The 17,192-nt window shown below is 42.8% G+C and overlaps 5 protein-coding genes across 5 annotated transcripts; 2 read left to right on the top strand and 3 right to left on the bottom strand.

The window, feature by feature from the left end:
• Positions 1 to 1,160: 1,160 nt before the first annotated feature.
• On the bottom strand, positions 1,161 to 2,868 carry LOC124182922 (cuticle protein 7-like). Its single transcript, XM_046570731.1, has 2 exons — positions 2,745 to 2,868; positions 1,161 to 1,891 (listed from the first exon to the last, which is right to left on the bottom strand). The coding sequence occupies exons 1-2, from the start codon at positions 2,754 to 2,756 to the stop codon at positions 1,484 to 1,486; spliced, it is 420 nt and encodes a 139-aa protein (XP_046426687.1). The 5' UTR covers positions 2,757 to 2,868; the 3' UTR covers positions 1,161 to 1,483.
• Positions 2,869 to 6,554: 3,686 nt separating this feature from the next.
• LOC124182914 (larval cuticle protein A3A-like) lies at positions 6,555 to 7,991 on the bottom strand. Its single transcript, XM_046570723.1, has 2 exons — positions 7,871 to 7,991; positions 6,555 to 7,191 (listed from the first exon to the last, which is right to left on the bottom strand). The coding sequence occupies exons 1-2, from the start codon at positions 7,880 to 7,882 to the stop codon at positions 6,625 to 6,627; spliced, it is 579 nt and encodes a 192-aa protein (XP_046426679.1). The 5' UTR covers positions 7,883 to 7,991; the 3' UTR covers positions 6,555 to 6,624.
• A 998-nt stretch (positions 7,992 to 8,989) lies between these two features.
• On the top strand, positions 8,990 to 10,116 carry LOC124182915 (larval cuticle protein A3A-like). The gene is made up of 2 exons (XM_046570724.1): positions 8,990 to 9,133; positions 9,492 to 10,116. The coding sequence occupies exons 1-2, from the start codon at positions 9,122 to 9,124 to the stop codon at positions 10,056 to 10,058; spliced, it is 579 nt and encodes a 192-aa protein (XP_046426680.1). The 5' UTR covers positions 8,990 to 9,121; the 3' UTR covers positions 10,059 to 10,116.
• An 872-nt stretch (positions 10,117 to 10,988) lies between these two features.
• LOC124182907 (DNA-directed RNA polymerase II subunit RPB1-like) lies at positions 10,989 to 12,533 on the bottom strand. Its single transcript, XM_046570714.1, has 2 exons — positions 12,451 to 12,533; positions 10,989 to 12,125 (listed from the first exon to the last, which is right to left on the bottom strand). The coding sequence occupies exons 1-2, from the start codon at positions 12,460 to 12,462 to the stop codon at positions 11,049 to 11,051; spliced, it is 1,089 nt and encodes a 362-aa protein (XP_046426670.1). The 5' UTR covers positions 12,463 to 12,533; the 3' UTR covers positions 10,989 to 11,048.
• Positions 12,534 to 13,903: 1,370 nt separating this feature from the next.
• Positions 13,904 to 15,570, top strand: LOC124182923 (larval cuticle protein A2B-like). The gene is made up of 2 exons (XM_046570732.1): positions 13,904 to 13,992; positions 15,103 to 15,570. The coding sequence occupies exons 1-2, from the start codon at positions 13,981 to 13,983 to the stop codon at positions 15,496 to 15,498; spliced, it is 408 nt and encodes a 135-aa protein (XP_046426688.1). The 5' UTR covers positions 13,904 to 13,980; the 3' UTR covers positions 15,499 to 15,570.
• Positions 15,571 to 17,192: the final 1,622 nt, after the last annotated feature.

Genomic DNA, 17,192 nt, shown 5'->3' with positions numbered 1-17,192 from the left:
GTTTTTGACGTCCCCATCGTGATTTAATATTCCTCTAAGGTTCTCTGTCAAATTTTTAGCAACTTATCGTAGAATTTTGATATTTCGACCATTTCCATTGCATACAATCAGGCTTCCGATTGCAGTTTCTGCATAAACAACCCTTTGTCGATGACAGGGGCGGCAGCTGTAACGCGCAGCTTACACCGGTATCAAGATCCAAGATACCTACTCGACAACGAGTCTGCACCCGGTATCGGTGGTTCCAGAAAGCGCAAGTGGATCAAGGTTGACGGACTGCTCGAAACTGGTTCAGCTCTCGTTGTTTAATACAATTCATCGGGCCATACAATACGCCCAAAGCTCATGGGCGTGGCCATATTAGGTAACCCTTGGTCGTGGAGAAAGTGCAGGCGATTGAGCCAGGGAACGGTGCCTAAGGGCATCGGCATCGGTTTGGCCGACTTAAATTGACATCGGCAGCGATGTCGGCGGCTACCGTTGTCCGTCGCTCTTTTTTCTCGCATTTCTGTAACGATAAAACGTCTCATTACCGTAATCGTTTATCTTCGATACGCATTTATGCGCAATTATGCGCAGAGACAACACGCCGGACTTGCACAATTGCACGGTGACCAGCATGGGAAAATATGCAGTGGACGAACAGACTTGTTCAACGGTATGAGATTTAATAACGACGTTCGGCAATTAGGTTACTAGTCAAATTTCAAGACAAGGCTAATTAGTACCTCTAATGGACTTGCAGGCATGTATTTTTGAATATTACTTTTCTCAAATCTTAAGCAGTGATGGGACTGTTCAGGATTTGCGTATTAGACATGGATGGATATCATCGTTAGAAGCGTTTAGAGATCTTAACAAAAAATGATTTAATCACAGAATCCAGAAACTAAACACAAGCTATGATTATGCCGACCAATGATAATACGCACGTTTAGCTGTCACAGCAGGAAAGTATACTTCCATATTATGACAGAGTGAAGTCAGCTACACGTGCGTATTATCGGTGGCTGACATAATCGTACCAACATAACAACAGCGTGCAGAGCAGATATCGCCAAATTTCTATCGATATTTAAGCGTGTAGTTGTAATAACAACTACCGGCGATATTTTTGAATACGATGTACTGTACTCTGATTTAAAATTGGTCTTCAAAGCCGATTATGGTATGCCTTATATTTGTAACAAATGAAAAAGTTACCATCATCAACAAGTTTCAATATAATCTACATCAAACCATAGTCTCCATTAGTTCGCGTTGAACGATTAATTTGAACTCGTTTCAAAATTGTGATATTCAGATGTTTTCATCGAATTCCAAGAGGTTTCTTCTTGCGTAATGTAATCTCATTCAAGCTTTGATCTTTCGTTCACAGAGCCTTTACCAAAACTGTCAAATTTAACACACGCAATGTAGTTGATTTATTAAATTACTATATATTTACACAAAATTCTGTCATTCTAGACTTCGTCAAATAAATCTAGTGTTGGTAGCCATAAGCGGGAGCGGCGTACTTCACGGGGGCTGGTGCGTATTTAGCGACTACGTGTCCGTGACCTGCAGGCTCCTTCTCGACGACGGCGTTGAATCCATTGTGGGGGTCGGCCGTGTAGTGGACGACGCGACGAGTTCCGTCAGCCTCGATCAGGGAGTAGCTTCCCTCGACGACGTCACCGTGACGGCTCTCCTGCTGGCTCTTGACGTCTCCGGTGTGCTCATCGTGCACGTCGTAGGAGTAGCTGTACTGGGGGTTGGGGTCGTAGTCGGCGTCAACGGCCTTGGCGATGGGGGCGGCGTAGCCGTAGGCGGGGGCGGCGTGGTAGGCCACGGGGGCGGGAGCGATGATTCCGGCGGTGGCAGCGGCCACGAGAGCGGCGAAGACGATCATCTGTAAATCGAAAACGGTGAGAGATGTATTCGAAACGATTTGAAAATTTTTAATCGAATGTATTACGAATTGGTTAGCAAAAATTCACCTTTTCCGGGTAACATGAAAACTTTGAACTGATTGTGTTCGGAACAAGGTTTCGTATAATAGAATTTCGAATTATACGAATAGTTTTATTGTAATTTATGATTTTTTTAGTTTTTCCAAAACTACAGTTTCTGCGAACAAAAATGAGGTCATGACATATATAGTGTTACGGTTCACTGGTCAACAAATTTTTTTAATAAGGAAGATGATTACTAATTTTTAAACACCTGCTTATCATCGTTATATAAACTGATTTATTTTGATTCGATCAGGTCTAGTTTTTGTGTTACAGCTACTAAGAGTAAAATTGAATGCTTGTCGTTTTGACTTACGTTTTTTTATTCAGGGTGTTTTGTCATTTATTGCAAGTAACTGGTATTTATTGTAAATAGCAAAACATCCCGAATCAAAAAAGGAAAGCCAAAACGACAAACATTCAATTTTACTGATAGTAGCTGTAAAGCACAAACTAGACCTGGTCGAATCAAAATAGATACGGTTTTATAACGAGGGTAGATAGTTATGTAAAAATTAGTTAGGACCTTGCTTGTTAAAAATTTTTGTCGACTATTGTTATCAGCGACTAGCGAACTTGAATTCGCTGTCGATAAATTTACCAACAGTGTGGCCAGGCAGAGAAATGTTTTGTTAATATTTCAGCTCAAACTAGAGAGAACCGTATTTGTGAATCTAGCCTTGAGAAAAGTCTTCACCTCTAAAGGTATTCGTTTCAGCGGGTTTTTTACGCTGAAAAATTATAACTCACCTTGGAAGCCATATTGTCTATTGAATGTCTTTGGAAAGAATATTAATTGCTGCAGAATTGACTCGAGATTATATACCAATCCGATAGTGCGCTTTCTCCCACCGAGTGTCCAACGGTATTTATTAACCATTATTCTCTCGCGATGCCAGAGTGATTATCTCGTTGTAGATATATCTATATCGTGGCAGCCGTGAATTGGCTGGCTTGCGATTGGCTAACAATTGGTTATTTCGTGGGCTAGCTGATCAATCTGGTCATTATGACACCGGCAGGCACGTCGTTCTGTGTTTCATTCTCCGCAACGATTGTTTGCCTGCAAAATAGATAATGCAGAGATTGATAAGCATCGAGATTTTGAGAAATTAAAGTGTAACAGAATGTCAGGATCATTCGATACTTTGTAACTGGCTCTACTTTTACACAGCTTTCACAAAAAATTTCAGAACGTTTTAATTTCAGTTCAAATTGACGTTTGAAGTGTAATAAATTAAAGATAAATGATCACAATATCTGAATAACCTCAGATTAGAAGAATGGTGGTAAAATTTGGCACGTTTGGATAATATTTCATTTTAGATCACCGAGGGGACTCTTTGCATTCAAGCAGAGATATAGCAAGAGTTACAGCTTCGGCATCAATCTCAATCAATCACAGCAATCCGTGGTAGCATCGAAGCTGTCAGTCTTTCCTTTAGAGATCCTAAGCTCAGTCGGAACACGTGGCAGCTGAAATTGCAGCTCCAGTGGTCAAGCATCATCTTACATGACGGCAGAATAAGAATCGAATTCATGGAAAAGGCATCCGTCATCAAAATCGTGGAGAAGGAAAGAGGTCCAAACAGATGGGCTTGAAAATTAAACTTCGCAATCCCTGTCTATCTAGTCATAAACACTAAGCAATCCATGGTGCCTTTCACATAATACGAGCATGTTCGAATGCATCATAAACACGAACTGCACAGTCTTGTGGATTATTCGATTCTGTCACAGTGACCAATAAGTTTTTCAAAAAGTAATCTAACAACTTACGACTGTTGTTGAGTTGTGGAGAGGAAAATTCTGCAAATATATATTGTGGTTTACACCAGCCTAATGGCATTCAATTTTTATTCCACGACGATGGCTTTCTTTATCGAAGAAACAAAGTCTGAGGCTAGCTTTCCGCATTGCACGATCGGCTTCGAGATAGTTTCTATTATCGCAATCGTGTAATTGCTCCGGCCTTATGCGAGAGTGGATAAATTACACCCTTTCCGAATGTGTCCGACAGTCGATTAGCCATAATTTAGATCCAGGTAAGACGGAGTAATTAATTCTGTGACATAACGCCGTACAGTGTAACATATACGCACACTTTGCGCGGCGTTGAAATTTGATCCACTTTTCGCTTACCGGATTGCATAACGCCCAAACGAATCGATCCACCCGGGGCCATAAGTCCCGCTTTCTTCTCGTCGATGGCGGCTCCTTGTAGAGCCAGCATCGCACCGGACTCGGGAGTGCGATCAGCTGTAACAAGAGGAGATCTGGACCATTGATAACCGGCGGCAACGTGTGCCCAACTTGTTACATGACTTTGTATTACGTTGTGATCAAGGCCGTCCTTCGATGCTACGCGGTCTTCAGGACTTTTGAATCGTAATTGATGCGAGCAGGTGAATCGCCACTTGTAGCGCCAGCGATCATGTCGCTTTGGTCCTCGTGAAGTTCTCGGTCAATTGCTTACGGTAATTAAAATTGCGCTCGGTAAGTTGCGTAGAAATTTTCTCTCGGTGATATTTCAATGTGTGAACTGTGACGCGGTATTGCGTTAATTTCAAACCTGTGTAAATTACGTACAAGTTGTTTTTTCTGGGGTCAAAATCAACGTTTTCAGGTCACGAAATTTTCAAGGAATTTGATAGTACTTCGGTATACGGAAATGTCGTCCGATTTTCAATATAGCCATGGTAAATTTGATTAGATAGAATTTTTACGATCATGTCTGATCAAACATGAAAAACTGATTCGACGTGTAAGTTGCGCTAATTTCTTTCGAAAGTTATCAATTTTTGTGAGATAATTTCACGATTACGAAACAGTTGGTAGTCGCAATCAAACGGACTTCTATTTTTTCTTATTTATTTCATATCTTTTATTAATTTTAGTGACTTGATTACTTTCAAAGAAACACTGTAAGTTACGTTTTAAAAATAGCTACAGATATTGGGGAATGTCAATAATTGCGATTCTTCTAACGATGCTCCACTACATTTGTTCTTCGCAATCGACGTTAAAGTTCATTTTATTGTTCGTCGCATGATTTTGTACCAGTTCACAGATAGTAACATTTGAGAATAATTTCTAGCTCCTTTTATCCCATAATCTGCGGTGTCGAAGTGACCAGTACTTCATTTTGTTCTATTCAAACAAATATCCACGACGTCAGATTTCAAAAAGGAGTTGAAACAGGTATCAGTTTCTCAGAACAGGCTGAAAGATGCAACCACGTTTTGGTAGCGACCTTCCATGTCTTGGTCGGTATAATTTACGCAGAGATCATTATGGCGGTGATGTTTTCCCTCCACAATACATCTCATTTCTCATTGCTTCACCTTCAAATTTTGGTCGATGCATATAGCGGCTAGGAGAAAGCGAAAGAAATGTCTTCTTCGTTATATCCTGTAATAAATACACATGACGTAATTAACAATATCTTTCAATCAATTTAATACCCTGCAATACCGTAATGACCTATAATTATAACGTGTATGATTATATGTTATATGATGTAGTAAATACATGTAACAGTTACATTTAGTATACGACTGTACGTCCCTGAAGAATTGAAACTTCACTTGCTCATCTAGGAACGTAAAGTTGGGGTCCTATAAAAAATTCGTTCGGGTGATGTTTCAGGATTTCAGAATAAAATGTCTGAGCATATATAGGGAAAACTGATTTTTAAATTGACATTTTTTCACTTCGCTTCAACGGCCCTACAGATGGCGAGATTCATGCTATTTCTAACTTGAATGGACAATCTCTCTTCACGGAAAGAATCTGTCACAGACACTCAAATTCTGCTGTCATCTTCGAGGCGCATTGTAACTGGCATGAGAGACATATCAGCGTGTACAAAGTACAACATCGATATGACGACGGTAAATTATGTAATTATTACAATTGCTCTTCATGTATAATCGAAGCACTTTCGATACGACGCATACATGGCAGTATTGCGATGTGTTTGACTCTATTGTACTGTTTCAGCTACATTTCGTCTTCGGTTTCGATATTTCTATAGAGTTTGTACGTTCATACAATTATACGCTCCAGAAGCGTTGGTAGCACCTGTGGTGTTCAATTTTTTTCCGGTATAAAGAGGAAAAAGTCACTTTTAGACGCTTGATTTCAATCCGTCAATCGTCACTTTATACGGCTAACTTCGGGACTGTCTTATAAAGTCTTTATACGGCAGTGCTGACTTCTGTGGCGCGGGCCGACACTCGGACCTCAAATGACTTTAAAATGACTTCATTCTTTGCCGGAACAGTGATCGTAATGAGAAAGAATAGCAACGGATACTAAACCTTCTGGTAAAAGCTAGAAGACTAATTTTCATTTTCTACCTCAAAACTATATTTTTTTATTGTGGTAAAAAATGAAAATAGTTAAGGACCGAGCGGTAATCGGGATTAAAAATTTCTCTCAGTCTACCTACTTTGCGGTTTCATTCCGATTCCAGTAATAGGATCTTTCAGCTGCTATCACGATAACCAAATAAACTATTGAAGGGTGTAGTACGGTGGGTTCGTCAGCAAGTCATAATTAATGTCTTAGAACAGGTTTATTTTTCACATAATAAATAAATATCCATTGTACAGGTTATAGCGGGAGCTTAATGGTGGTAGCCGTAGCTGGGGGCAGAGTAGCTGACGTGGGCAGCGGGGGCAGCGTAACCGTGAGAGACGGGGGCGGCGTAAGCGTGAGCCACGGGGGCGGCGTAGGCGTGAGCGACGGGGGCAGCGTAGGCGTGAGCGACGGGGGCGGCGACCTTGACGGCGGGGGCGTACTTGGGGTAGGCGGGGGCGGCGTACTTGGCGACGACGGGGTGAGCGTTGGGTGTTCCCTCCTTCTCAACGACGGCGTTGAATCCGTTGTGGGGGTCGGCGGTGTAGTGGACGATGCGACGGGTTCCGTCAGCCTCGATCAGGGAGTAGCTTCCCTCGACGACGTCACCGTGACGGCTCTCCTGCTGGCTCTTGACGTCTCCGGTGTGCTCATCGTGCACGTCGTAGGAGTAGCTGTACTGGGGGTTGTGGTCGTAGTCGGCGTCGATGGTCTTGACGACGGCCTTGGCGATGGGGGCGGCGTAGCCGTAAGCGGGGGCAGCGTGGTAGGCCACGGGGGCGGGAGCGATGACTCCGGCGTTGGCGGCGGCCACGAGGGCGGCGAGGGCGATGAGCTGGAATGAAATATTCATTATTCAAGGGAAACCGTGAAGAGTTGACACAACTATATATATAGAATGTTTAGGACACTGGATAGAGAAACGGGTGGTTTGAATTTTTATCGAGATTCGTTTGTAATAAAGAGTGAAACGTATCGGTAGAAATCCGAAGTGTCATCTACTCGTGATAGTATCCCGAAACAGTGATTGGCGCTTATCTAAATTCCATGTGACTTTAAGTTTAGTCGATGCATTAAAAAGTAAGCCATGTTTTGTCTTTTCAATTGAATTCACCTTTTCGTAAGAATCTTCGTCTACCCCGTTTTGCGCGAAACAAATATTACGTTTTTCGTCACGAATTATAACTTTGATCCATGTATTCTCATCTATCTAAATATAAATAGTAAGACTTTGGGAGACATTGGTCCATTGGGAAAAGAAAACGAATAATGTGTTCAGTTTTGTAAATCGAAATATCGTACAATTCGTAAAGATTTAGTTTAACTCGTAGATCGCGTCTTACAAAGAATTTTCAAATATGTTCGATTCATTGGAATACCGTATTTTTTTGCTATTCTGTTTTTCCAACTACTCTTTAAATCGTTATATATCCACACTGATTCTGTTATTTTAACCAAGAAAATTGTGAACTGATCAATTTTATCGACAATAAAACGGTGCAGTGGATTCTTACCTTGAAGGCCATGTTGATCGAGGGAATTGAGTTGGATCAAGTGATGTTTAGAGACTAGCTACACGGGCTTATATACCGCCGAAAATGAAACGAGATTCGTGGGGCCCGCCCCTCCAAAGTGTAAAATTCTTGATCGCGAGGTCCATTCCCTAGGCGGTAGGCTAAGTGATAGTCTCAAGTGTATCAAAGAGACGTGAGGCGGGTTACGTTGCGATCCCGTTGACAGCCGGAACGTAGGAGTCGGACATACCTGGAACGGAGCCTGTACCTTTGACAGAGCGAAATTGTACTCGGATGCATAATTAATTGAGCTGATAATTTACGTAATAGGGTATTTCGGTTGTATAATAGTCACGGCGAAATGTTTTTTTTTTTCTTCACACACGTAGTGACACAGATGTTTAATGTGAATTCGCAGAGACTCGCTTACATGCAACGGACCTCGTCGATGCGATTATGCGTAGCACCGGTTAAGTTTGAGCAAGGTGTTCTGCATAAGATATATGACGAACGACACTGGATAGATGTTTCCTAATAGATTCTAACATTGTACAGTTCCCCGGGTAGGGTACAACTGTCAATCAATAATATTATAGCCTTAGGAATTAGGCAACTCGAATTGCCCTGAATACTTTTCCTCAATCTATGATCTACATCTAGATCTGCATAATCGCGTTGTACAAGGTATACGTACGTACTCGGTACCCAGCACTCGAGAATTACGCCCCCGTTTGACATAGATCGAGAAATTAGAGTACCGTCATTTTAAAGCGTTCGATTAATCAATTTTCAATTATGCAAGTACATCAAAGGACTTTAATTCGAGGGAATAAATACACTGACAAAGACTTCGATTAACCTAGTGTTGCTATATCGAGTCCAAGGTGCTGGAACGAGGCCAGACTACAATCACGCTGTGAAAACGAACCTGTGCAATACAACAGACCCGACTCATATAACAATTGTCATTTGTTAATATGCAGGCGTTCGGTGCGAAGCGCAAATTGTGACAGAATCGCAGGGTCTGGTAGCCGGTAGGGAACGCAAATTATGTAGAGCAAGTGCAAATGTCAATTTTTGTTAATAGCCTTGGGGTATAACTGCTGTTTTACAGTGGCCCACACGGCGGCCAGAAGGACTGGAATGCCAATAACGCTGACTGGCGATCGCGCCGAAGGGGGGCCTCTTATAAAAACGGTCTCGATTCCGAAGCTGTCACTATCGAACAGTCATTCAACCGACTAAGTAGCCATGGCTTTCAAAGTAAGCTGATTATCGGTGGTTTCAAACTATCAAAATTCTATTCTACCGGGTTGTTTCCGTCACTCGCCCCATAGGAACCCCATAGTATAGGCAAATCCAAAGTACAAGTTCACTCTGAGTAGCTCCGAGGTGTTTAACAAAAGAGCAGCGGAGCTGCTCAGGGTAACCGTGTACTCTGATTTGCCTACAACCAGGGGCCCCTATGGCTCGCATCACGGAAATAAACCGGTATTCATACACCTCTTACAAATATCGTTTTCGTGAAAATTATTTTACATTTGAGGAGATTAGTAGATCCCTAAAATATAACGTCGACATTGCATTTGACACTCATTCACACCCTAAATTTATTCTTCAGCTCATCGCCCTCGCCGCCCTCGTGGCCGCCGCCAACGCCGGCGTCATCGCTCCAGCCCCCGTGGCCTACCACGCCGCCCCCGCCTACGGCTACGCCGCCCCCATCGCCAAGGCCGTCGTCAAGACCATCGACGCTGACTACGACCCCAACCCCCAGTACAGCTACTCCTACGACGTCCATGACTCGATCACCGGAGACGTCAAGAGCCAGGAGGAGACCCGCAACGGAGACGCCGTCCAGGGTAGCTACTCCCTGATCGAAGCTGACGGAACCCGTCGCATCGTCCACTACACCGCCGACCCCCACAACGGATTCAACGCCGTCGTTGAGAAGGAGGGAACACCCAACGCTCACCCCGTCGTCGCCAAGTACGCCGCCCCCGCCTACCCCAAGTACGCCCCCGCCGTCAAGGTCGCCGCCCCCGTCGCTCACGCCTACGCCGCCCCCGTCGCTCATGCCTACGCCGCCCCCGTGGCTCACGCTTACGCCGCCCCCGTCTCTCACGGTTACGCCGCCCCCGCTGCCCACGTCAGCTACTCTGCCCCTTCTCACGGATACCAACACTAATTCAACCCGTTACGACGCTAGCTATTTATTCTAAATATATGAATTAATTTAAATCGTACACCTTGACCATGTGCTTTTATCTTGTTACTGCACCTCTCCTTTTGGTTCTATTCTAACGCACCTGGTAACACACCACTGTGTAATGGTGGTGTTGTTGAAATTCAAGAAAATTGGACTACTTCAGAACAATTTTTTTCAACGATTCGACAATTCTACATTAGATAGTGTTGGATTGATACCAAATTATATTCTATGGTGATTAACACCGTATTTTTTCCAATGTATTCGGCTGGAGTGAAAAGTAATTTCATGTTGGCCCAGCGAATTCCGATAGACTTACAATTAGAAATGTTTACAAAGCACTTATATATAGTTGCTCTCTATCTTCCAAACATTAATTTTCAATTAAGATCTTGATGACTTTTACTCAATCCTTCGATCAGTGGGCATTTAACTCGCCGGAAATTGTTGTCTGTAATATTCTTGCGTTCAACGAGGGACGGATCGACGTTTAGGAATGATCAATTCTGTTCACCATTTTCATGTAAAGTTAAGTTACGGTAAAATCAGTTTCTAAACAGTCTGAGAATCTATAAAATATCAGGAAGGATTCTACCGTGTGTTTCACTACCTAAACAGTCAAAATCCATATCCACCGGTACAGTCATAATATTTCGGCACATGCATACATTTGCTCCAACAGTATTGAAACAAGAAACCCGTCGATTCGCTTCCGAATGAGAATCGAATCACCAGCTGAGTGACTGCCCGGGTTTGTCCTACGTTGAATTCTCAACATAACTATTTGTCACCTACAATTAGCTTGATCGTTGAAAGAATCGTGTCTAATTCTTTCCTACAGTTTAAACGCACGAGGTATGAATTCCGAAGAAAGTTACCCTCGCACTACGATAAAAACAGCCTCCAAGGTTAACTAAAAAAATATTTTTTTATTGAATAAATAGGTTTCCAAGTGGTCAAATTAGCTAATCAATGTTGATATCCGTATGCGGGAGCGTCGAAGGGGCCGCGAGGTGTGGAGGCCGAAAATCCGGTGTGTTCAGCGGGTGAGGTGAAGCCCTGAGGAGGGTGAGTGGCGGGTGTTCCGTATTTCCCGGTGACAGAAGCTGGGGTGTAGTTCTCGGTCGGCTGAGGATGGGGGACGCCTTCCTTGTGGACGACGGCGTTGAAACCGTTGTGAGCGTCGGCTGTGTACTCGACGATGCGACGAGTTCCGTCGGCCTCGATCAGGGAGTAGCTGCCCTCGACGACGTCGCCGCGGCGGGTTTCCTGCTGGCTCTTAACATCGCCGGTGTTCTCGTCGTGAACGTTGTACGAGTAGCTGTACTCGGGATTTGGATTGTAGTCGGCGTCGACGTCGTGCACCTCGTTCTTGACGATCGGCGAGTTGTAGGACTGCTGGTTGTAGCTCTGGCTGTTAGGCACGAAGACGGGAGTCGGACGGGGGAAGGGCGAGGATCCGTGGGAGTAGCTCGATGTCGTTTGGGTGAAGTCGCCCCCGGTCGAATGCCCGAAGCCTGGGGCGGGACGGGCGAAGTTTATCGCACTGTGGGAGAAGCCGGTCGAACCGTGGCTGAAGTCACTTCCGCTTTGGCCGTAGCTCGGGGTGGTCTGACTGTAGCTCGGAGTGCTCGAAGCGTACTCGCTCGAGACGTGGGGGTAGCTCGGGGTCGTGTGGCCGAAGTCGTTCCCGGCGTGAGCGTAGTCGGGAGTCGTCTGAGCGAATTCGTTTCCGCCGTGACTGTAGTCGGGTGTGGACTGCGCGAACTCGTTCGAGGGACGAGAATTATACTCCCCGGTTGTCTGGGCGTACTCGTTAACGGCGTAAGCGTGGCCGGAGTGGCCAAAGTCGCTGGGGCTGCTGGGGGTGTTGAAGCCGTGGGGTCCCACTCGGGAGAAGTCGTTTCCGGCGTGGGGATAGTCGGGGGTGGTCTGGGGGTAGTCGTTGTCGTTGCTGTAACCGGAAGCGCCCTGGAAGCCCTGGGGACCGGATGGAATCAGGCCGGCCGCGGCGACCGCCACGAGAGTGCAGAACAGGGCTGACAACTGAAGAGAGAAAATGTTTATTTATGTGTAAGAAGAAAATGCTTACGTTAATGTTTCACGAGTATTAAGTTCGTTTGAGAATTAATACAATTCAAAATTCATTGTGCCGGAGTTGAGGAACTTCCTTCCCGATAAGAATACACGCAGTATTTTGAAAGTTTCATAACTTTCGTACAAGTTCTCTAGAATTTTTTAAAATTACCGCAGGTGTTCTATAGTACTTGTTGTACTTGCTGCGATATATTTGAAAATTTTATTTCGGAAGAAATTACAAGATCAAACGTATTTCACCGTTGACGAACCACCTTAACAAGCTCCGACTCACCTTGAAGGCCATGATGAGACTGATTGGAGAGGACCAAGTGATGTCTGGTCATAAATTCGCCACCTTTATATACGCCCACGATTTACCCCCCTCTCAGTTCCTAACCGCAGACAAGCTTGCATATAGAATTCTCTCTTGATCTCTGTACACTGTGTAACTTTAGAGCAAGTACTATATACACTTAGAGAAATACTATCATTATTTGAATAGGAGACAAAAACGGTTTCGTGTATTCGTTCTCCGACTGTCATAAACGTTGCACAGTTTGGTTTGTAATCGTGATTTTGGTCAATCTTTGATCAAGCTGTTAAACTCGCGAATGAGAAACTCTCGCAGGATTCTTCTTCGGTCGTATCAGCGTCGTAACCGTCGATGCATTATGTTGTATCCAAGATGTTAAAAAATTATCTAAAATCGTTTTTTCTAATCGTTGTAATATTTAACTTGCTTCGTTCGTCAGAAAAGAGTAACTGCTAGGTTGCGAGTGAAAATGATGGTAGTATTTGGCCTCGGATCGAGCTGTGAAGTTGATTGCAGAAAGCATCAGAGCATCCCTTGATGAAAGAGCGCGAACCTAAAATTAAGCAATCGCGAAGGGATTTTTCTGATCGGCTTACATCATTACTTTGCATTGTTACATTTATCTGTGGGCTAAATCTAGACCGAAAGAACTGACATTGAGACCACATACATATAGTTCACAGGTATGGATCAGATGACCAGCGAACCAATAAAACTTTTTATGAATTTCCTTCTCCGGCCTGCATGGGGTGTAGGATTCGTATTTCATCGACTGACACGGACAGTGTGTACTGTATTTCGATTGAAACAAAACGAGCAGCGCAAAGTCCTCTCTGAAATTGACCGCATTCTAATCGAAGGAGCTTAGACACTTCGGCTAACGGCTCTGTAGCCGTAAGTCAATGGTATGGCATCCATTAGACGTGGTGAAAAAAATTGGTGAAAAGAAAGGCGTTTCATTGCGTTGAAGCCTATAAGCAATATTACCGGGTTAGATGTGCGTATGTAAGTACTTAAAATTGCCGGATAAAATGTGATGACGTAAAGATTTTTAGAGCCGTTGAATTCATCGGCTTACATACGTTTTGACGTATCTGACGAGTCATTAAATCTGGACTAATCGAAAATTCCGCCAGGAGGAATTGTTGGGCGTGTTGCGGATACTTTCGATCACTGAAACTCGGACTTTTTTCTGAATTTAATTTGGCCGGGAAACGTTACGTCTTTCTGCCCGATGTAAGAAGGGTTTTCGACCACGTGGGACCATGAAATTGAACAATGCTACCTTGTGGTTTGTGTTTAATTAAACGGGGAGGGTGATATGTGGAGCAAGTGCAAACGTCAATTTTTATCGATGTGTATAGCCTCGGGAGCTGGGGCGTTGTATAACAATACCTGCAATTACAAAAGCAATTCTTGTCATCGAAAAGAGGGGGGTCTCCTGTTATAAAAACCGCATCGATTTTCGAGCTACCACTAACGCACAGTCATTCGACCGATCAAGTAGCCATGGCTCTCCAAGTAAGCTGAACATTTACGTAAACTTATTATTTATTTGTGGATTAAACGATTCGAGACACTCTTTCAAATCTGCGAAAAAAACCTCGCCGATTTCGATTCTCAGATTCGATTTCTTAAGTTTTTGGTTTCTCTCTTCAATGTATGAGCCGAGAAAAATAAACGTCCGACCGTTTTGCACTTTTAACTAGCTTCAAAAATTATCGGCGCTGCCTTTTTTTCTCGATCAGCTTTCAATTATCTAAAAACTTTGTGTAACTTGTTAAAAGGCTGGGTATTTAACAATAATTATTTACCGAATGCTTATAGATTATGGATGTAATTCAATGCGATACGATAAATTTCTGATGGGACTAATTATAATGTAATATTTCAAAAATCTACGAATTATACAGGTCACAGTGAATTGTTTAAATTCAATCTTCTCTAGAGTTTGATTTCTTGTGATTTTATGTATTCCTGCATGAATTTTTATAATTGACTGCTCATCAAGTTCTGTTGAAACAAGGAGAATTAAATAGATTATACACGACTCAATCCCAGCGAAAATGTAATTTAGCATGCGAAAATATCGATAAAAATAATATTAGAAATGAAATTGCTTCGCTCAACTTTGAGCGACATATTCGATTATTAATTATGGTTTCAGTGATGATCAGACCTGATTTTCAATTTCAAAGTTGCAACCTGTGTTCTTAATTTTGACCGAATCATACAGCATAGCTATTGAAACACTGCCAGGTTTAATTGTTTTAAATTTTTAGATCATGATTTATCTGGATTCTGAGTTCCCCGAATTTTAGATTTTCAATATTCTACAAAGTCTGCAGACTCTGTGTTTTCCTGATTCTCATACTCCTGCAACAAAATAGATTTTCGAGATTCTCCAGATTTTCAAAATTCAACAACTTAGCAGATATGTAATTAGTTAATTCTGAACTTTATATATTTTCTTACTCTTGTAACCCCCCCACCCCCCCTCCATTATACATTTTGAATTCATTCAACAGATTTCTCGAAATTTTTCGCACTCTATTTACATGAAATTCCCTATCTTTCACCGGTCACGAAAATCTGCTACATCGATTTATCGTCTAAAAATTTCTTCCTCAGCTTGTGCTCCTCGCCTCTCTTATGGCTGTCGCTATAGCCGCCCCCCAATCGCTCCCAACCGCCCCCAACTACGGTCACAGTGCATCCGCGTACACCGAGGATATGAAACCCGTCGACGCAGACTACGACTCGAATCCGGAGTACAGTTTTTCGTACGAGGTGCACGACGAGCTGTCCGGGGACGTGAAGAGCCACCAAGAAGCGAGACACGGCGACGTTGTCGAGGGCTTCTACACCCTGATCGAACCTGATGGCCACCGTCGGATCGTCGAGTACAAAGCCGACGGTCAGAGCGGATTCAATGCCGTTGTTCGTAGGGAACCTGTAGGAACTCGAAACGTCTACAATAATGGTGTCCAAACCGCAGGTTACAATGCAAACGATTACCAGCATTGAGTAACACATGTATATGTTATTCATAGATATTATTGTGTACTTTAGAAATAAACGGTTTTGCTATAAAACGTACGTATGTCGTGATTTTGCGCCGTTTATTAACCCATTTTTACGCACGATTGTAAAGCGGAGTGTCTTTGTTGTTATTGCGAAAAAATATTCTTTATATAGCGAGCGCATTTTTATCGCGTTTTTCCATTCGTGTTTTCCGTACGTAAAGTACCCGTTTCTATGACGGCCGAGCGAGTCTGCGAATGCGCATGCGTGAAGAACGGCAAAGACCACTTTTAAGCCCTAGGAGTTGAAAGTGGCCGTTTCTGTACTGCGCGCATGCGCTGTAGCAGACAAATCTGACATTACGCGATCCTAACCTCAATTTCACGCCTTGTGAAAAAACGCTTAACATACTCTTGTCATATAAAGAATCGTGTGCGACAAGGAGGCAACGATCTTTTCGCTTCACGTATTAGCAATATTCGTCTTCGGCTCACCTACGACTCATATTGCAAAATTATGTTCGACCCGAAAAAACTGAGCTTACCTCATTTTTAATACTGATGGTCTGTGAAGCTTTCGAGGCTTCTGCCACATACGATCATCGAATTGCGATTTTTTGAACTGTTCAATTATATCGTGTACTTATCGTAAATTACAGAGAAATGGCTTGACGCAATTTTAAGGGTACATCTAGGATTCAGTAAGAATGTGTTATGAAACTTCTGAAACTTCTGTACTGCTTCCAGTTACGTATATTCTGAATTTCGAACAAACGGTCATATCGATTCGAACGAAATTTGAGAAAAAACCTGCAATCTGTAGTTTCAGGATATTATTTAACGAATTTCTCTATACTTTGCAATGTATTATACTCTATTCACCGTTACTTATTTAGCTATAATTAAATCCAAAACGACTTGCAAAACGATTATTCAAATTGTTTTTTTTTTCATACATCTGTTTCACCACTTCGAAACTTTTCTCTTACGACAATATGCGCCGATAATTTTCTCCCCTTTTCGAACACCTCAAAAATTAAACTGATTGTGAGCTGTTAAGGACTAGAAATGCGATCATCCGGTAGTGTCTGTAGCAAAAAAAACTAGAGATTTTAGTTCGACCGACTAGTTTCAATCGTACTTGGAACATTTCAAACTACTAGAGTTTTCACGAGTTCCTTCTGGGTTCCTGATACTCAACCACTCCAAGTGTCGCTCTGGTCCATGTTGTTCAGTTACCTCGTATGATCAACGTTTTGACGTCCAACGCAATACGCTATAATTTGATACGATCGGATCTCGCCTGCGGTGCATGCATGGAGCGGTATTTAGTTACAGTTAGGTAGGTACTGTTAACGGACACATTGTTAAAAGATGAAGTTAAAGACAGAGAGATTGATAGTTCTAACCCTCTTACAACAGGATATGATGCGTACAGTAGATGTAATGGATGTTTATTATTATTAAAAAATGTCAAATAAGTTTAGCAATTGACTTCAAGTGGTCCTTTTATGTGAAATTAGTGAGTATTGAATGTTTAATTTTATGTTATACCCCTATTGTTCTTAATAATTGTTAGGCCACGGGTCCATAGTGATTCCTCGTTGTTTTGGTCGCTAACAATCATACATCATACATAGTATTAAAGTTCGAAACCAAAGTTTGGATGTCGGATGTTCGGATGTTCAGAAAGTGACG

This window comes from Neodiprion fabricii, chromosome 5 (genome assembly GCF_021155785.1).
Source record: "Neodiprion fabricii isolate iyNeoFabr1 chromosome 5, iyNeoFabr1.1, whole genome shotgun sequence".
Lineage (NCBI taxonomy): Eukaryota > Metazoa > Arthropoda > Insecta > Hymenoptera > Diprionidae > Neodiprion > Neodiprion fabricii.
Note: the sequence above shows the minus strand (reverse complement) of the source record. Positions and strands in the feature narration are given on the sequence as shown.